Source organism: Hippocampus guttulatus, chromosome 11, assembly GCF_054856545.1.
Source record: "Hippocampus guttulatus isolate MCC_2025c chromosome 11, RoL_Hgut_1.0, whole genome shotgun sequence".
Taxonomy (NCBI): Eukaryota; Metazoa; Chordata; class Actinopteri; order Syngnathiformes; family Syngnathidae; genus Hippocampus; species Hippocampus guttulatus.
This window is the reverse complement of record NC_141271.1, coordinates 4,002,109-4,020,506: the sequence shown is the minus strand read 5'-3', so window position 1 is coordinate 4,020,506 and position 18,398 is coordinate 4,002,109. Positions and strand designations below refer to the sequence as shown.

The 18,398-nt window shown below is 40.9% G+C and overlaps 1 protein-coding gene across 2 annotated transcripts in view; it reads right to left on the bottom strand.

Annotated features, from left to right (window-relative positions):
- dpp10 (dipeptidyl-peptidase 10 (non-functional)) overlaps positions 1–18,398 on the bottom strand; it is a 207,589-nt gene that overhangs the window by 56,685 nt on the left and 132,506 nt on the right. For both annotated transcript variants that reach the window (XM_086122927.1, XM_086122928.1), the window contains exons 4-5: positions 2,740–2,834; positions 2,569–2,643 (exon numbers count right to left, since the gene is read on the bottom strand). In XM_086122927.1, coding sequence (XP_085979053.1) covers positions 2,569–2,643; positions 2,740–2,834 — 170 coding nt within the window. The remainder of the gene's footprint in view (positions 1–2,568; positions 2,644–2,739; positions 2,835–18,398) is intronic.

Sequence of the window (18,398 nt, the reverse complement as noted above, 5' to 3'; positions counted from 1 at the left end):
TGTTTTGTAATGCCATTTGTATTTATCCCAAAGAATAAACCCTGCATTTTGATGGACTTTGTGTCATGCTTCAAGCTACATCCTGAGGGAGCTACATATGGATCAATATTCTGATTTATTGGATGTAGTATTTTAAATGTTCTGTAAAATGCTTTGTTACAGCTGCAGCGGTTGTGGAAGCTCTGCATGAATAAAGCTGTATTGTATTATATTGTATTGTATTGTGTAGCTCCATCTAGTAGATGCATAACACAACCGCAGCCAGGGTTCTATATAAATAAAGATGTATTGTATTGTATTCCCTTTAGCATAACTCCATCTAGATCAGGGGTGCCCAAACTTTTTGAATCGAAGATCTACTTTTCGATCAACTAACCTCCCGGGATCTACCCTTACCGGCACACACACATACACACACACACACACACACACACACACACACACACACACACACACACACACACACACACGCGCACGCCATGATGAGAAACAGCCTGAAACGGAGGCATGTGACGCACTTTTGCAGCCTGATAACTATCGTAGCTCACACGTACCGTTTTAAAGTGCTTCCCTGGGCCCTTCTAGATTCCTGTTCTTTGCCCGTGCCCTCAGTGAATTGTACACGAAGCAAACTCTGAATGAGAATCATGACGATAAAAGATAGAGCGCAACAGCTCTGATCACAAGCTGCAATTGCAAACTGCTGAGCGCTAACAACTTCCGGTGACGTAATCACGCGCCACCGTAAATTTAAGATTTACCTGCTTTATTTTGTTTTTTAAATATTTTTTTTTGTGAAAATGAGACTGATAAGATGATTAGGGTGCAGTGTATATTAACACAAAAAATATATTACTAACATGTACAAAGACACACAAATGGTTGTTTGTTTTTTTTTCTCCTCGACACTCCTCGGATCTACTTGGGACCTGTCTTAGATCTACCGGTAGATCAGGATCGACCTAATGGGCACCCCTGATCTAGATGATTCATAAGGCAACTGCAGCCACTATTGTAGCTTCTATTCTATGCACTTTATAATGCAGTGCACCCTAAATTTGAAAACAGTTTTAAATTGGCCATTCATTGAAGGTGCACCTTACACTTGGGAGTGCCTTATAGTGTGAAAAATACGGTAAGAGGTAAAACACGGCTGATGTTTTATATTTCAAAATCTTAGCAATATATAAACCTGTCCCCGGGTTTGTTCAAACCCGGGGACAGGTGTCCGTTTGATTATTTAATCTTTTTCCAAAAACAAAACATGGCAAAGTTTGTGATTAATTGACTTCAGTCCAACTCTTCCAACAGACAATTCAACTAAAAGCAATGTTTACACGTGCTGAAAAAAAAACAATGAAATACACCAGATGAGGAGAGAGGCAGTTGGTGGTTCGCTTTTACACAGTGTGTGTGATCAAGAGTAGTGTTACATGGACAACCAACTTTTTCATTCAAAAATGAATACCAGTACGCATGCAGAATAATCTAAATATACTGTATATTTTACAAGGGCCAGCATGGCAAATTCTGCTCAACATTTAATATAACCTATGACTAAATTGGGAGCGATTAGCCAAAAAGGTTTCAAATTATAAATTGAACCCTTTTGTTAGATGGGATTAATTGCCCTGTCACTAATCCACAGTTGATTCCTTCTAAAGCTGATCATCAAATTGGCATATTTAACCTTTAGCATCTACTCTTTTATGATTAAAAAAACCTGAACTGCTAGTTAATTATGCCAACTTTACAACGTAATCAGAATAGTGGGACCCAAAAGTACTGCAACTGTATCATAAAACCACCTTAGTGCATCTGTGGTCAATAACTGTGCAAAGGCTTACTAGTCAGTGCAGGGGTTGCGATGGAGCCAAAATATTAGAAGTGTAGGCTGATGATTTTGTGATCGTTGAGTATTATGTGTGTTGTATTTTGCCAGTAGCACTATATCTGATTAAGATGGAATATATTATCAGAGTCAACTCAAATAACCAATTTTGAATGATCTAAAAACGCTCATAGCAGAAATGCTAAGTATATATAACACTATTTGCCGAAGGTATATAAGTCCTGACAGGCAGAAAAATAAAATGTTCTCCCATTAGAAGGCAAAAGGTACAATCCAATCAGTCTGCATCTCCAACTATTGACATTCATCCAACAAAATGAGTGTCCGTTTTTTTTCTCATCGAGCAATGCATAGACATAGTTACTATCATGATGGGACTTACATACAACATAAAATTAAGACCCAGGTATCAAACATTCAATACTTTTTAAGGTATTATTTCCAAATTCATTCATGCATTGCTTTTAAGACTTGTTTTTAAGACCACCATGTGGAAGCTGGGCATGGTATGGGACTGAAGATGGTTTACTTGCTTGAGAGGTGGGTACATTTTGAACTGATCTTTCATCAGTCAAAGGACATCTATTTAGAGCTTTTAACTCCTCATGTAACAACGTACATGTTTTTGAATCGGCAAACCAGTCCAGAGGCTCCAAATTCATGAAGAGTAATCAGTCAATGTATGAACAATGAATGGTGTTTTTCAAGAAACATACCTGTTTGACATCATAGGCAAAAAGAACATACTTCAAGTCAGGGGACACAGAGTACTTGGCCACATTGAAATTTATCTGATGGAAAGGGAGACAATACGGCGTCGGATTAATACAGAACTCTAGTATAACTGTTGGGTCACCCCCCAAAAATAGAGATTTGAGTCAACTTACAAATGTTGTGTTTGATAGGACAATCTCTGTTTCGTTAGAGAGGATGTTGAACTTGATGACATGTCCATCACTGTTTCTATAAATAACTTCAGAGTCTGTGGAGAAACAAAGGGAATAAAGAAAAAGATAATCAGCATTCAGAAATAAAGACAATTCTAATACTTTGACTCAAATATATTTTAACTCAATCGGGAAAAACATCATGCATTGTAATTGTGTCATAAACAAACATTTTTTCCCCCTGACATCACTATTCCCTGCACTTATTGAACACAGTGAATGACAAGCACCTCTCAGGCTCTTAAGAGACTGACACTTGATGTGAATGTGTACAAAGCCAAAGAGATTTAAGAGCCAGACAGCACAAAGGGCTTCTCCCGCAACATTTCATCTTCAAGGTAGCGCAGCGCTGATGGAAAAACAGCTTTGTACTCGGATGGACTACTTAGGAGTGACAATATCTGTGTTGGATGGTTTCAGGAAGAGTGTAATAGTTAGAAACCAACAAAATAAAGGAAGAGAGAATTTTTTAAAAAATCACAAATGCTTCAAACTGTATACAGCATATTAAAAAAGGGGGCATATTTCATTTTAAGTGATTCAGTACACACAAGTGATTGCTGTCTGACTTTTAATTATAATATTAGCACATGTAAATGAGGTGATTTAATCTAAATTCTCCCTCCTTGGATAAAAACAGGAAGCTTTTACACTAACAAAATCAACCAGAACAAAGCCTTGGGAAAGTGTGGGATGGAATCCCATCAGTAGTAATTGAAGTCATTATGTCATACATGCACTGTGCACACATATGAAACAAATGGGAAAAAGGAGCCGACAATGATTGTTGTCATTAAAGCACAATTACAATGACTACACACAACTTTGAATTTGCAAAATCAATGTGAATGCACCGCAGCTTGAAATATCCAAGAAGTGTCAAAATTCAATGGGCACTTGCTGCATCTCTGAGCCTGAGGTCTGCGGTTATATCCAGTGCTTTTGAGAGGCATGCATTTAAAACATAAATGACTTTAGAAATAAACCCAAACAGCTTTGGGTACATACTTTTATACAGTATACAGTATGTGTATAATATGTGTTTCAACCCTTTGATGCACCAGTAATGATAACCTGTGACCTGATAGCAGCTGTCCAATGTCGTGACCACTGTCCCTGAATGGGTTAATCATCGAGCTGCTTTTCATGTGAGCAGTTATCCGTTAAAGTGCAGAGCAAACACGCAGTGTGTTGCCGGAAGTGCTTATTCACCAAGACATCTGCTTAAGGTTTTTTGTCACTTTGGTTTCCCGTTTTTTTTAGGCCATTGTTTGTATACTTCAGTTTAGTTTTTTTCCAGTGTACTCCTGTTTGTATTTTTTGTTAAATACATCTTGGTCAGTCCACCCTACTCCTCCTGCCTCCCTGATTTTTGGGTTCCTCCACCTACCACCACGCAAAACCTGACAGAATGATCCAAACAAGACTGGGCCCCGCAGGACCAGAGGCCTGGTCCCACTGCCATCTATTCCTGTTCAAGTGTTGCGGCCGCTCTCCGTTCCTGTTCCCAGCAGCGCAAGTGTTGCGACCGCCCTCCGTTCCTGTTTCCAGCGGCGCAAGTGTTGCGGCCGCCCTCAGTTCCTGTTTCTGGCGGGGCAAGCCCGCCCCATACCCAAAGAGTCACGCCAAGCCATTGGGTGACTTTGAGACGGATGTCTCGTATCCGTCCCTTGAGGGTGGGGTACTGTTATGTTTTTGTCTGGATTACATTTGGTTTTGGTCCCTCATATGCCCATTTTGTCCTGTTCTTGTCATCCGTGCCCCTTGTGTTTAACCAATCAGCTCCCTCAACCCTTCGTGTTTCTCGTTGTTTTTGTCACTTTGCTTGCATTTAGTTCCCTGTGTTCTGTCAGTCTTTGTTGGATCATTTGTGTGTCTGTGTGCCCCTGTCATGTTTTGTTTCTGGCTTTTTTTGTTACTTTGGTTTCCTGTGGTTTTCAGGCCTTTGTTTGTATACTTCAGTTAGTTTTTTTCCAGTGTACTCCTGTTTAGATTTTTGTTAAATACATCTTTGTCAGTCCTCCACCTACCACCACGCAAAACCTGACACAGGCGCTGGACTATTTTCTTTGACAATTGTTCACAAAATGGTGAACTTCGCCCCATTCTTGCTTTGTGAACAACTGAGCCTTTCAGGGATGCTCTTTTTGGAACCAATCATGACACTCACCTGTTTCCCATTACCTTTTCCAGAATGTTCTAAACAAGTGTTCTTTGAGCATTCCTCAACTTTCTCAGTCTTTTGTTGCCGTTGTTCCAGCCTTTTTGGAACACATTGCAGGCATAAATTTGAAAATGAGAGAATATTTGCTAAGAAGAAACACTAATGTACTCAGTTTGAACATTAAATATCTTGTCCTTGTACACAAAGTTTAAAATTAAAATAATTTAAAACAAAAGAAGACATTCAAAAACAAAGTATGTAAATAAATGATAGCTTCCTAAACTATTCAAAGAACATGCAGAGCAAGGAAAAGTTGATTACAAAAATGCTTTAAGGAGCTCAATCACAATATCGTGTTACAGGAATTTAACATACAACAAAAGATATAATGAGAGAACAACACCAGTGAAAAAATATCCTGCCGACGGTGTTTGCTTCAATCAAGAGCCTCTCAAAGCAAGTCTTCTCCAAAAAGGATGAAGGCCGACATGTTTTTGCACACTTGCCTGCTGTTAGAAAAACTCAAGCCAAATTACGACAGAAAAATTAACATTTAGTGCTGATCAAACAGAACTCTTTCCCGTGATCTTTAAAACATCACCAGCAGTCTCTGCGCTGCACGGCACTTGTCTTCTTAAATAATGGAATGTCTGTACCTGAGAAAGAACAAGCTAAGACTCTGATGTATGAGTAATGCCCAACGTCTGTAGCCCAATGAATAATGAAATATCTCTGCACCGCTTTTTCTTCCTCAAGCCTACCCCTGCAGCTAATTGAGGTTGAGCTTTGTAAATAGTTACACTGCATACTACTTGCTCCCGCTGTATTTTTTGTGCGCACTAGAAATGTTTGATTATGAGATGTGAACAATTGATGTGGTTCTGACATGCAAGTTCATCCATCCATAATGCAATGTTTAGGATTACGATGGAGCCAGTTTGCTTGAATTTGAGTAAGGGCAAAGGTACAATCTGGACTGGCAGGGCACACATGTCAAATTTAAGATGTTTTCATTCAAAACCCATGGTTATGAGAACTTGCCATTTGATATGTACTGTGAATGACATTATTTTGGAATCATGATCAGTACATTTTGAGCTGCATTGCTGTCATATAGCCACTTGGCTTATCACATATATTGTGTTGAACTCTTGAGACAAATTGTCAGAGATTCTCTCGGACAAAGTTAAAGAAAAGACTCGGCACACAGGAAAATTGTCTTCAATATCGGCGGGAGCGGTTCTCTGAGAGCGAACGACGGTTAGTTGCTCCGCGATCACACTCTCAGTCCCGCCACCGCGAGTTCGACATTTTATTGCAACATATGCAAAATACAAGAAAAACACTGCCCCCGATGTTTGCATGCCGCACCCCGGTCCGGCTCCTTGGTAGTGATTGGTTACCTGTTTTTCCAACTTGAACCACCAGTACATTGGCGCCTTTTCTGGCTGGTCTACATCGAATTAGCATGTTGTAGACTTTGCGGATGGTCAATGTCGTCTGGGCGCGACGGGTGTTCTCAACTCGTCTTTTGTTGCTCAACCGCTGTTCCCGAATTATTCATTCCCCTTTTGTGACCGAGTGTCGCCTTCTCCCCTGTGGTTGTCCACCTGTATTGACGTGCTAATTGTGGACTTCAACAGTCCCCCGGCCAGATGGCCGGCGCCTTTGTGTGCAGGCATTTGGGGGTGCTGGATACGCACCCAAACGCTTCGATGTGCCCAAATTAAATGAAACTTTAAACATGATACAATTTTGCTCATAGATTCCTCTAACACAAATATAGCCACGTACAGACAATCCTCAAAATTAGCCCCTTGCTACAGTGACAAAGTTCAGTTTTCATGAACAAGTCCTGGTAATCCGGGGAAGAAATCTACTTTGTGGCTATTTGTCTACCACAAACCTGAAATTAATCCTTTCAGGGACAGCGGTTTGTACAGTGGACAGTTTATCATGTTATCGGGTTACAGGATGCACAACAGGGTTAATACTTGCATACATGTATCTTAACAGAAATCAACTGCAGTTCTACAATTTTTTGATATTAAATGCACTTACGTATTGGAAGTAAAAGCATTCAAAACAATGCTTAGAATCTTGATTGTGCCCTGATTCATTGTATTTTTGTCTAGTTTACTTAAGCTGTGTCATTAAATATATTAATGTTGGCTAATGCGCTAAAAGTTAGCCTGGCCATCACGCTTGCCCTTAAAAACAGAAAGAGAGAGAGAGAGAGAGAGAGAGAGAGAGAGAGAGAGAGAGAGAGAGAGAGAGAGAACTCAGCTGTCACTGCTCATTCATTCGAAAAGTAATTTTTGCAAGAGAAATATACAATATTTTACTCAGAAAAAAATGTAACACTAAAAACAGCATTGATGTGCCATTTTATTTAATCTCAAATTTAACCTAAAAAACATTCAAAACTGCGTTTGTGTGTTTTATCCATATCAGAAAATAAATGTCTCCCACATTGCAAAAACAGGCACGGTAGGGTAATGGAACACTCTAATACCCCTTTCCCACTGAAATTAGTGGGTAGTAGTGATCCGTGGCGACACGCAACCAATTGGCATATTGTCCCTTTCCCATTGACCAACAGAAGGCGATTCTGCGCCCCTGTCCCACCACTTTGTGTTTGGTTACGTCACCACGCTGTGATTGCGTAGATCAGGGGTGCCTAACCTTTTTTGTCCAAAGGGCTACTTTTCAAGGAGCCAACCTCCAGAGATCTACCAGTCTTAAACTGAAAGTCCCAGGGCCAAGCCAATTGGCTTTCCTACAGAGACTGCCCAAAGGGCAGCCAACTGGCTGGATTCGTTTCACCATTGATCTGCAAATGAGGAAAACTCTGGTGTGAACAACACAACTCAGCAATGACCATTCGCATGCTAACATGAAGAAAACCACCACATTCCATTTGAACAGGGTGGGGGAACCGCCTCACCTTGTTGACAAAATGGATCGTTGAGTTGTTGGTTTTGTTGTTGGTCCTCTGAGCATTCTGGAGGGGTAAGAAAATCCTGGGACTTCTAGTGCTAATCTGCATGATGAGCAATAGCCATTACTGACCTTAATATGAACCAAACTGAAAAACCCCCCAGCTATGAAACAGGTAGATGTCTGTTTGGATTGGACTAGATGATGTTCATGTGCGAGACAGCAGACTCGCACAAATAGGTTGATCCTAAAATAGCTGTCAGGTTCAAAGCACATCTTCTGAGATTGGGATACTTCTCTGCCACCAGTAGTTTCCAGAACACTACAGTGATCCCTCGGTATTTCGCACTTTGATTGTCGGGCCTGGTGCATCACGTTTTTTTTTTTCCAAAGTACTGTATTCAGAAAAAATGCAGAATGACTCAGAGGTTTTGTGCATGGCTGTAACTTGATTGGTTCCCGGCGCCGACGTCGACCAATGACAGAACGAGTGGATCTATCCCATGATGCACAGCCATGTTGATTGGCTGTGCATCTTCTCAGCCCCGCCCAGCACCCTCCCTTCTGTCTTATCACGTGGGTTACTCTTTGATCAGTGTCTAATCAAGTGCTTGCCTAGATCAGTGTTGTGTTTACTTCGCGTGTTTGCGTGTGTGTGTGTGTGTGTGTGTGTGTGTGTGTGTGTTTGTGTGTGCACGCGTGTGTGTGTGTGAGAGAGTGTGGCTGCTGGGGGAAGTGCACGAGAGAGAGAGAGAGAGAGAGAGAGAGAGAGAGAGAGAGAGAGAGAGAGAGAGAGAGAGACAGAGACAGAGTGATTGGGCTTCTCCTTAATTGTCTAATCATAAACACATTGGCTGCGCACTGTAGGATAGCTTGCCAGCAGCTCGCTGAAGGCGAATGGAGGCTACACTGTCACAGCTGCATAAAGACAATGCTGATGAATGTTAATTACTGTCTAAGGGTTTATAATTAAATATTTAAGTAAATATGTGTCCTGCTATAGCATTACTGACGTCCTGTCATGTCATGATTTTTTTTTTCCCCAACACAACTCGCGGTCGACCGCGCTCGACTGGTTGGGCACCCCTGGCGTAGATGATTGTGCGACAGATTTCTTGGTGGTAAACAAAGCAACATGGAAGCGAGTGTTCTTTCTTTTATCATGCTTTTTACCGTCCTCAAAATAGTCAAAAAGCAGCGGAGGATCAACTCTTTGCTACGACTGAGACAACAGCTTAAGGGGCTCGTATCTCGTATCTTTGTTGTGGGGGCGTGCTGTATACGAGGCCAATGGCGCACGATGTTATGACGCATCACGTATCGCCCTATGTCATCACGTAATTACCGGCAAATCCCGTGTTAGGCTTTCAAACTGCAAGCGGAGGCGATCACAACCCGCCTCCGATGGCGCGCTGGTGGACACGGATCGACACTCCTTTTCCCACTGCCCAAAAAAGCGGTATTACTTGTACCTAGGTGTAAGTGTAAGTGCAGGTGGTTGTTCATCCATATGCCCTATTTCCGATTCGCTTTATCCTCACAAGGGTTGCAGGATGTGCTGGAGCCTATCCCAGGTGTCTTCGGGCAGTAGGCGGGGGACACCCTGAAGTGGTTGACAGCCAATCGCAGGGCAGACTTAGACGGACAACCATACGTGCTCACACTCACACCGAACTAGAGCAGTGAGTCTTAACCTGGGTTCGATCGAACCCCAGGGGTTCGGTGAATCGGCCTCAGGGGTTCGAGAGAGCCTATGCTATGCAGGGTAAGACACACCCGACTCAACATGTCAATTATTTATGACACGCCTGCTTGGCCATCACTGGCTGCAGATGATCACATTACATTGCTTGTCCAATCAGTGCTGTGGAAAATTTTCTTCGCTCAGTAGTCAACTTGTGACTGTCGTGGTAGTTCGTGGTACAATTAAAAAAAAAAAAGTATCTCTTGAAATTGTATTTACTTTTTTCTGTTTAATAAAAGCATTTTTTTAATATCTTGAAGTTGTAAAAAATATATATATATATACATGTATATATTTTTTTTTTCACGAATGAAGGGTTCGGTGAGTGTGCAGATTAACTGGTTGGGTTCGGTAGCTCAAAGAAGGTTAAGAACCACTAATTTAGAGTGTTCAATCAGCCTGCCACGCAGGTTTTTGGAACATGGAAGGAAACTGCACTGTGAGGTCGACGCGATAATATAATCTAAACATATACAATGGAAACACAGTCATTTTTATTTCACATTTTTGTCTTCTGCAGCCTTTTAATTTTGGCTTAGCTGAAGCACTCACTGGGAGCCTTCTGCATGATGCAATATGCATGATGCACGTTAAATAATTTAGCCAAAGTTGCGTAATTTTTAAATGTCACAGTTGGTTAAATTCAAAGTCATCATGGTGTATGCTCGACAATGTAAGAATTCAAACGAGGGCACTTGTCTCTTTGATTGAAAGCCACTATTACAAAACTTTGTATTTAATTCCTCAGCAGTTAATATTGTCAAACAAGAAATTGATTCTTGCTTATGATACACAACACAAATAATAAATAGCAATGTGTAAATACAGTGAAACTCAGTGGCGGGCCGTGCATTTCAACCTTCGGCGTTCAGTGACGTCACATACATTAACACAATACAGTATAGGCTCGTCAAGCAGCACTTAATTTCAGGAGCATTTAAAACCATCAAGTATGCATTCACAATTAAGAGCAGGAAACTAAATTTATAGATATTGTCAATAATAAAAAGATGATTTAAAAATAGTAAATAAAATGCCACCCAAATTACGCTGTGTGATCTTAAACAAGTCTGTCCAATAAATTGCGCAATGTCGCAGTTTCATATAAGACACCAACCAAACAATAACAAAACTAACTATTCTTTGAAAATAAAGTTAACAGATCTTTTGCATTTTGAGAATAGGCTATACAACAGCAAATAACTGACGGTGTTGAGCAGCTGAGATTGAATGAACTTTAGTGCACGAAGGTGACTACAATGTGCCATTATAAATTGCAGGTGAGCAGATTTATTTGATACATTTTTGTATCTTCGTCATTTTATTTCGTTACTATTAATTTAATACCAACGAAATAAAATGACAAGAAGAAATGTAAAATAAAATTCATTTACTCACCAATGTAGTGCCTGTTCACTGGGCTGCAGATCTACGCGACTGTCCCCAAACGTTTTTTAAACTCACCGTAGCTTGTAAGTGCCCAGCCGTGCTCTGATGTTTCCTTGCTGCCTTGGTAAAACAACTTACATGGGTAAACCCACTGTGGCTCCAAACACCAAATCGGTCCGTTGCAAGCAATAGGCATTCCCAGCAGTACAATTTGCAGCATTTTTCAGATGCTGTGAGCCACGGGTACCGTTCATAATTGCTCGTCTGAAAATGACGGACAAACCCTTTTCCTTGCTGGGACAGGCAAGCTAGCGCAGGAGTTGGGTGACATCTTCGCACAATATCCAGCTTTTCGTGGACGGTCCGTCTTGAAAATTGTGTGGAAAGTAGTTCCGCAACCAGATCAAAGTCTTCTTCTTCGGCCATTTTGGGTTAAAATGCAGTGATAGCTCCCTCTAGCAGGCGCTAATCCAATCACCGAACGCGCACGTCCAGTCTCGACGTAAGGCATTCTAGCTGGCCCCGGTGCGCTGACTCGTGATCTGATTGGCTATTGCAACCTGACTGTGCCCGTTCATCTTTAGCGCACAGGGGCCTGCTCTGTTTAATCTGAAGGCCCCGAGCAATGATTGGTTAAAAACTCTACCATAATAAATAAGTTATTTATCGAGTGGCTTTCAATGTTATTTGAAATAACATTGAAAGCCACTCGACTAAGTGGAAATAATATGACGTAAAGAATACAGAGAATAATTTTGTTTCCATATTTATGAAAATAAAATAACATGAATTAAATTTATGTTATTGTATGAATGTTTAGGCCAGCAGAGAAGGTCTTGCTGGCCCTGAGGGTCCGCCACTGGTGAAACTCCTCTGCAACGAAATCATGTTTGCAGCAAGAAATTTTTCACAACTTTCACTGTAGCAAATTTGATCTCAGATGTAAACACTGAATCTGAAAAACACACACAAACACAAACACACACGTATGTGTACACGCACACACAATCGTATGTGTATTCTTTATTTTTATTCCAATAGTGCATAATTATGAGCACACTCTTATTTGACACTTCATATAGTCAGTGTAGAAAAAAAGGGAAATTGCGATAGAAGCAAATTTGATCTCAAATGTAAACACACACACACACACACAAATGTATGTATACACGCACACACAATCGTATGTGTGCTCTTTATTTTTATTCCAATAGTGCATAAGTATGAGCACACACTTATTTAACACTTCATATAGTTAGTGTAGAAAGAAAAAAAGGGAAAGAAATTGCAAAATTGACGATCAGCATTCACTTTCACTTACCGTATTTTCATGACTATAAGGCGCCATTAAAAGTCTTAAATTTTCTCCAAAATGGACAGGACGCCTTATAATGCAGAGCGTCTAGTGTATGCGCCGAGTTCCAAAGCCTGACTGAGAGCACCTCTGGCCGACACGCTGTTTATACAGAGAAAAGGCGGACGTGAGTAACGACAGGCATGCGGAAGTCCGCCAATGAGTGAAGGGTGGGCGTGTAAGAGGACGCTAAAGGCACGTCCCTAGCAGGTACCAGTCGCGTGAGTACATTGTGAAATGGCGAAATAAAGTACAACCGAACTCAGTTTTGCTTCTGTTGCCTTTTTAAAAACATGTTTTTAGCGTGCGTGCATGCATGCCGTATGTTTAAGCTGGCGTATGTTTTACCATGCCTGGCTGCGCCCAATAATACAGTGCATTTTGTGTATGTGTCAAATACAGAAATAGCACCCCTTACTGAGACTGCGCCCAACAATACGGTGCGCCGAATGGTCGTGAAAATACGGTACATCAATTTCTGAGATCTTTTATTTTGCTTCTTCCGTCTTTCATTTTGATCACCTTTACTCTCTCTTCCAGCATCAGAGCGCTTCTTGTCTTAGCTGCTTGACATCCAAAGGTCCGTTTTGTAGCCATTTTAGCAATGCAACGTTCATGCTGCATCTGAATCTAACAATAACAGATACTTCCTGGACCCGGTGGCTTTTCTTTCCACGATCTCACTGTCTCTAACTCGACCTCCCCTCGATCGCCACCCAAGACACCGTTGCTCAGCTGATGTCATGCAATGAACTTTTAAGCCAGCCACAGGACGCTTCGTAGTCCTCGATGGCCATAGTTAGCGCGATGGAATTCGCCTTCTCTCTAATTAGTGCTCCAGTTAGCGTAAGGTTTTTAGCATGATAACAAGTAAAGCATTCGAGGAAACGTTCGTTTATTTGAATGTCCGTCAAGCCATAAGAAACTTACTATGAGCAGCTAATCGGATGCATTACACTCTATCTTCCATTGATCAAGCTACAGTATCGACACACATAGACAGTGAGGTCCCTCTTGGCCAATCGGAGGCCAGGATGATGCTCAGTAAGCCAATGGCAGAGCAGCTATGAGTATGTTGCGTTCAGGAAACTCGGAGCTGTGTAAAACATTGTGGTGGTTGCTGTTGCCATTTCCGAACGAAGCAGTAGAGGTCGCTGTTGGATTAGGCTTTGTTGTAGTGAATCTCTTCACGAGGCTGGAGCAGAGAAAATGATTTCGTATAACGCAACTGGGTTTTTTTTCGTCGTATGTGGGTTAGGAGAATGGGAATGGTGTTAATGCATGAAGATTTTTTCACATTAGGGGGTACTTTCGCCCATGTAGGTTTCGTTCTAGAAGAGTTTCACTGTATCCGCGAACCTGATTATAATGTCAACATTTTCTTGTTTTCACTGAGACATAACCATTTGATGTGATTAGGTGAGATTGGCTGGCAACCAATTCAGGGTGTACCCCACCTACTGCTCCCATGACAGCTGGGATAGGCTTCAAAATGCCCGCGACCCTTGTGAGAATAAGTTGATTAGAAAATTGATGGATGTGATTAGGAATGTGGATGCTGGAAATTCCTACTAATTCCATGAGAATTAAATACGGCGCTCAGGGGCATTCCAACAAATATCAGAAGCTTTGTTAATGGGGATCAATGAGTGCGCATGTTTCTTTGAGTAATGCAGTGATTAAACCAACTTTCTATTTCACGTTTGGTAACAGAAAAGTACAATCCAATTTGGGTTCAAAATACACCCAGTTTGTTTCCACTGTAACATAAGCCTCCTCTCAATGATAAGACAAATTCTCCAAGTACTGTACATGTTTCATATTCAATATCCATCCATCCATCTATCCATTATCCGAATCGCTTATCCTCACAAGGCTCGCAAGTGTGCTACAACCTATCCCAGCTAACTTCGGACAGTAGGCGGGGTACACCTGGAAGTGCTTGCCAGCCAATTGCAGGGCACACATATCAATAATTATGAATAATAACATATGATTAAAGTTAATGTGAGCAAACGTGTTGCTTCACAAGTGTGTATCAAACTGGTATCCCTTCACATTTACCAGTGGCCAAGGAGTAGCTCTCAATTTCATAAAGGTTGGGACGCATGCTTTAAACTAACTAATCTACACTTCGTGATAAGTCAAAGAAGAATGGCACAGAAAAGATTAATTTTGTCACAGGAATATGCCCTATTGTGGGCTGTGCTTTGCTCCGTTTTTTGTTCTTCCGTCAATAACCTAACCTCTTGTCTTGGAGAGAAAGTCTAATGTCCATTAAAACAGGCTACATTGTACTTTTGAGCTAAAATTGAACAACCACTCTCGCCTACTCTGTACCTTCGGCATGGAAAGCTTATGTCCTCACATGCAGTGTTCCTTTTGAATGATTCATTTGCTGCATAGAGTGTGGGTTACATTGCAGGACCGAGGAAACTAATCTATTCTTTTTTTTACTTATGTACATGTACTGAATATCATCTTGGCTTTCTGAGAAAATGTATTTAACTTTCAGACTCATCTTTCCTCCAAAAACTATACAATGAACGGATTCCTTTTTTTACAGACACAGACACACGAGGCACAATATTTTAACAAGAATACAGTGGTACCTTTACTGACGAACGTACGCCTATCCCAGCTGTCTTCGGGCAGTAGGCGGGGGACACCCTGAATCGGTTGCCAGCTAATCGCAGGGCACACACAGACAAACAAGCATCCGCGCTCACACTCACACTTAGGGACAATTTGGAGTGTTCAATCAGCCTGCCATGCATGTTTTTGGAATGTGGGAGGAAACCGGACTACCTGGAGAAAACCCACACAGGTCCGGGGAGAAAATGCAAACACCACAGGGAGGACAGAGCTGGAATTGAACCTGGTATCTCTGTACTGTGAGGTCGACGCGCTAACCACTGGACCACCGGCCTACCATAAATAGATAAAGAAACCCCAAAATGCATATAATACAAAACCATAAGTAATAATTACAACAACAAAAAAACACTTACTAAGGTAAGTGCAAAAATCATGCAGAGATCAAAAAACGAAGAACATGAAACAGAAGACATCTAAATGATTCAACAATTGGTGAGAGTCGTGACCAAGGCGAATAATCTGACAAAGATATGGCATCATGGAAGTTCTAAAAATGCCGCTGATTATGATTGTCAGCAGGTGTGCTTGCTGGAGGGAAAGACCCTCCTCTGCCACCTGCTGGAGAAACACAAAAACAGAACCATGGCATGCACTATCGGGCGGGAGAAAATCATCCATGTAATGGGATCTAAGCCACTCACTTTGTCATTTGGCATTATTGTCAATATTATGCAATTTGTACGGTTCACCCCGGATACAATTAAACAAGGTGCTAATAATTGATTTTGTTGAAAAATTCATCACTTTTTTTTCTCAGAAGAACTACAATTCCATTTCCTCAAAATGGGCCAACCACAATCGTGGACACCATCATGCTGTCTCCCAGCCACTCATATCAGGTAACATCAACTGGTGCAGGCCGCCGAGCCGATCTGACCACCCGTGTCAATCTGTTATCTACACCGGTATCGATATCCAGGTACAGAGAATCGGAACAGAACCGTTTCAGATGTGAAAGGTACGCATCCCTAGTTGTCACTATCTGGTATTGAAACTTCCAGTGTAAATCCAGTCAGAGAAACACTGTAACTCACCTCAAAGCATCCACTGCAAAATAAACAATACATTGTGGTTAGTTAATATGCCTGATTCATCGTGCCACCTACGCAACACACTAATGACGATATGTTTCATTTTCAACAGAACGGCTATTCGTTTTATGGGAGTATTTAAATGGATGGCTGAGTTCAAGAGCCATCTCCTCTTTGTGCTGAGTACATCCTCATAAACCATCAAGTTTTATAATCTTATGGACATGCAAGACAAGAGATCATCCACACCGGGACCAGATACTTCATGTATTCTACTCCTTATCGAGAATCACCAGTGAACATGTCAATGATACAATTTAACCTGGATTTTTATTTCTTTTTTCCAGAACCTTTCTGGTTCTTCTTTGCCCCTCTCAACACCCGGCACTTGTTTAAGGATACCACTCTGAGTCTTGATAAATGTACCATTATCCAAAGTGACTCAACATTATACAGCCTTAAAAACGAGTAAAAAAAGGAAGTAAAAGATGAGCTGGTGGGTCATCTTTAAAGGCATCGATGTGATACATTTTGGGAGAAAATCCAGCAAAATTAAAAGATAGAATCAATGCATAATAAAGTACGGATCAATACACGTTCACTTCATACTATCTAAGCAGGTTTGGCAGGGTTATTTTTAAAATGTATCCTGTAAAAAAATATATACTGTATATATATATATATATATACAGTATATATATTGAAATTTAATTTGATTAATTTTAATTACTTTTGTATTAAAATTAATCCCAATACCAAATATGCTGATGAAGACTAATTTAAAAATACAAATATAAAAACAATTTATATTTGTATGCAGTGGAACCACTGTTTGTAAAAGATAGAGACCGGGCCAGCCCGCAAACAGCGAAAAGCCACGTATAATTGACATCCACTGAATTGCATTTATTCATACTGTACATATAGATAGATGGATACGATTTTTTTTTTTTGGCGCCACCATCCATCCATTATCCGAAACCGCTGAGAGAGGGGGAAAGAGAGAGAGAGAGAGAGAGAAAAAGAGAGCGAGATAAAGGAATGTACATTTGTTTACTCAATAAAATTGTAGTTCTAACGTGTTATAATGTGTGAAATGGAAAAGAGGACAAATTAAATTTATGGGCAAGATTTGCAGTGATAGTTTAGCTTTACACCCCACACACCTCACCTCCATCTCACCCAACCCACACACACACACTACTGTAAAATCGCTGGTTCTTCTTTTAGCGAATCAGATTGTCGATTCACCACCGGAAATCCGTCCCATAGACCTTGTGACAAGCGAGTTTATCTGGCCTCTGATTGGTACGGCTAATATGGCTTCTAATTGGTTCCACTCGATGGACGGCCGAAGCTTGATTTACAATGGAGGACGATATCGGACCATGATTGAAAATTCTCTTTCAAAGCGTACTTTTCAAGAAAATCTGGACATTATGAGGTCATTTCAACCAATGGTGCTTTGTAGAGTGCCTCGTTTTCAATCCAAGTTTTTTTTGTGTGTTTTTTTTTTTTTTTTGGGGTGAGGCACGGGAATTTCATTGTAGTTATGTATGAGTGGACAAGTTACCCGACACAGACAGAGCTTCTACATTAGCATCTCTGATGAGTACGATGTTATTTATTATGTTAAAGTTTTCATATTGATAAAAATTGATTGTGAATTGATTGTGTTTGAAGTTCCTGTGGTGATATATTGGAAGATACAAGTACAGTAATCCCTCGTTTATCGCGGCGACTGTGTTCCAAAAAGAACCCGTGATCAATGAAATCCGCGAAGTTGTCATCTTTATTTTTCACAATTAATTACCGCTCAATAAAAAAAATACTAAATGAAAAAAATCTGTGAAACGATGTAGCCGTGAAAGATAAGATAAGATAAGATAACCTTTATTTGTCCCACACCGGGGAAATTTGCAAAGATGAACGGTGTTCTGGCAAGGGATCACTACAATTTTTTTTGTTTTGGTAATATCCTCAAATACGTGAAATGCTCTTTATTGCCACACTTTTTCCGATTGATGCGTGCAGATGAGAGTGCTTGGGAGGGAGACTAGACAGACAAGCATCTGTGTATCTGCAAAGTTGTTTTTAGGAACATTTTAATAACAGGTTCTGGAGTGTAAACGTAGACATAGTTATGTAGTGTTTTTTTGGGAGGGCAGGGGCTACCAGTTGTTACGTTATGGTGTTATAAAGAGGTGGATTGGATCACTAAATACTCACTAAAGGCCCAGGTCCAAACCTCACCGCCAACCATTGATGGATTCTGCACCGACTGACTGGGACAAGATCTGAGGTGGGCCCAAGGCGCTG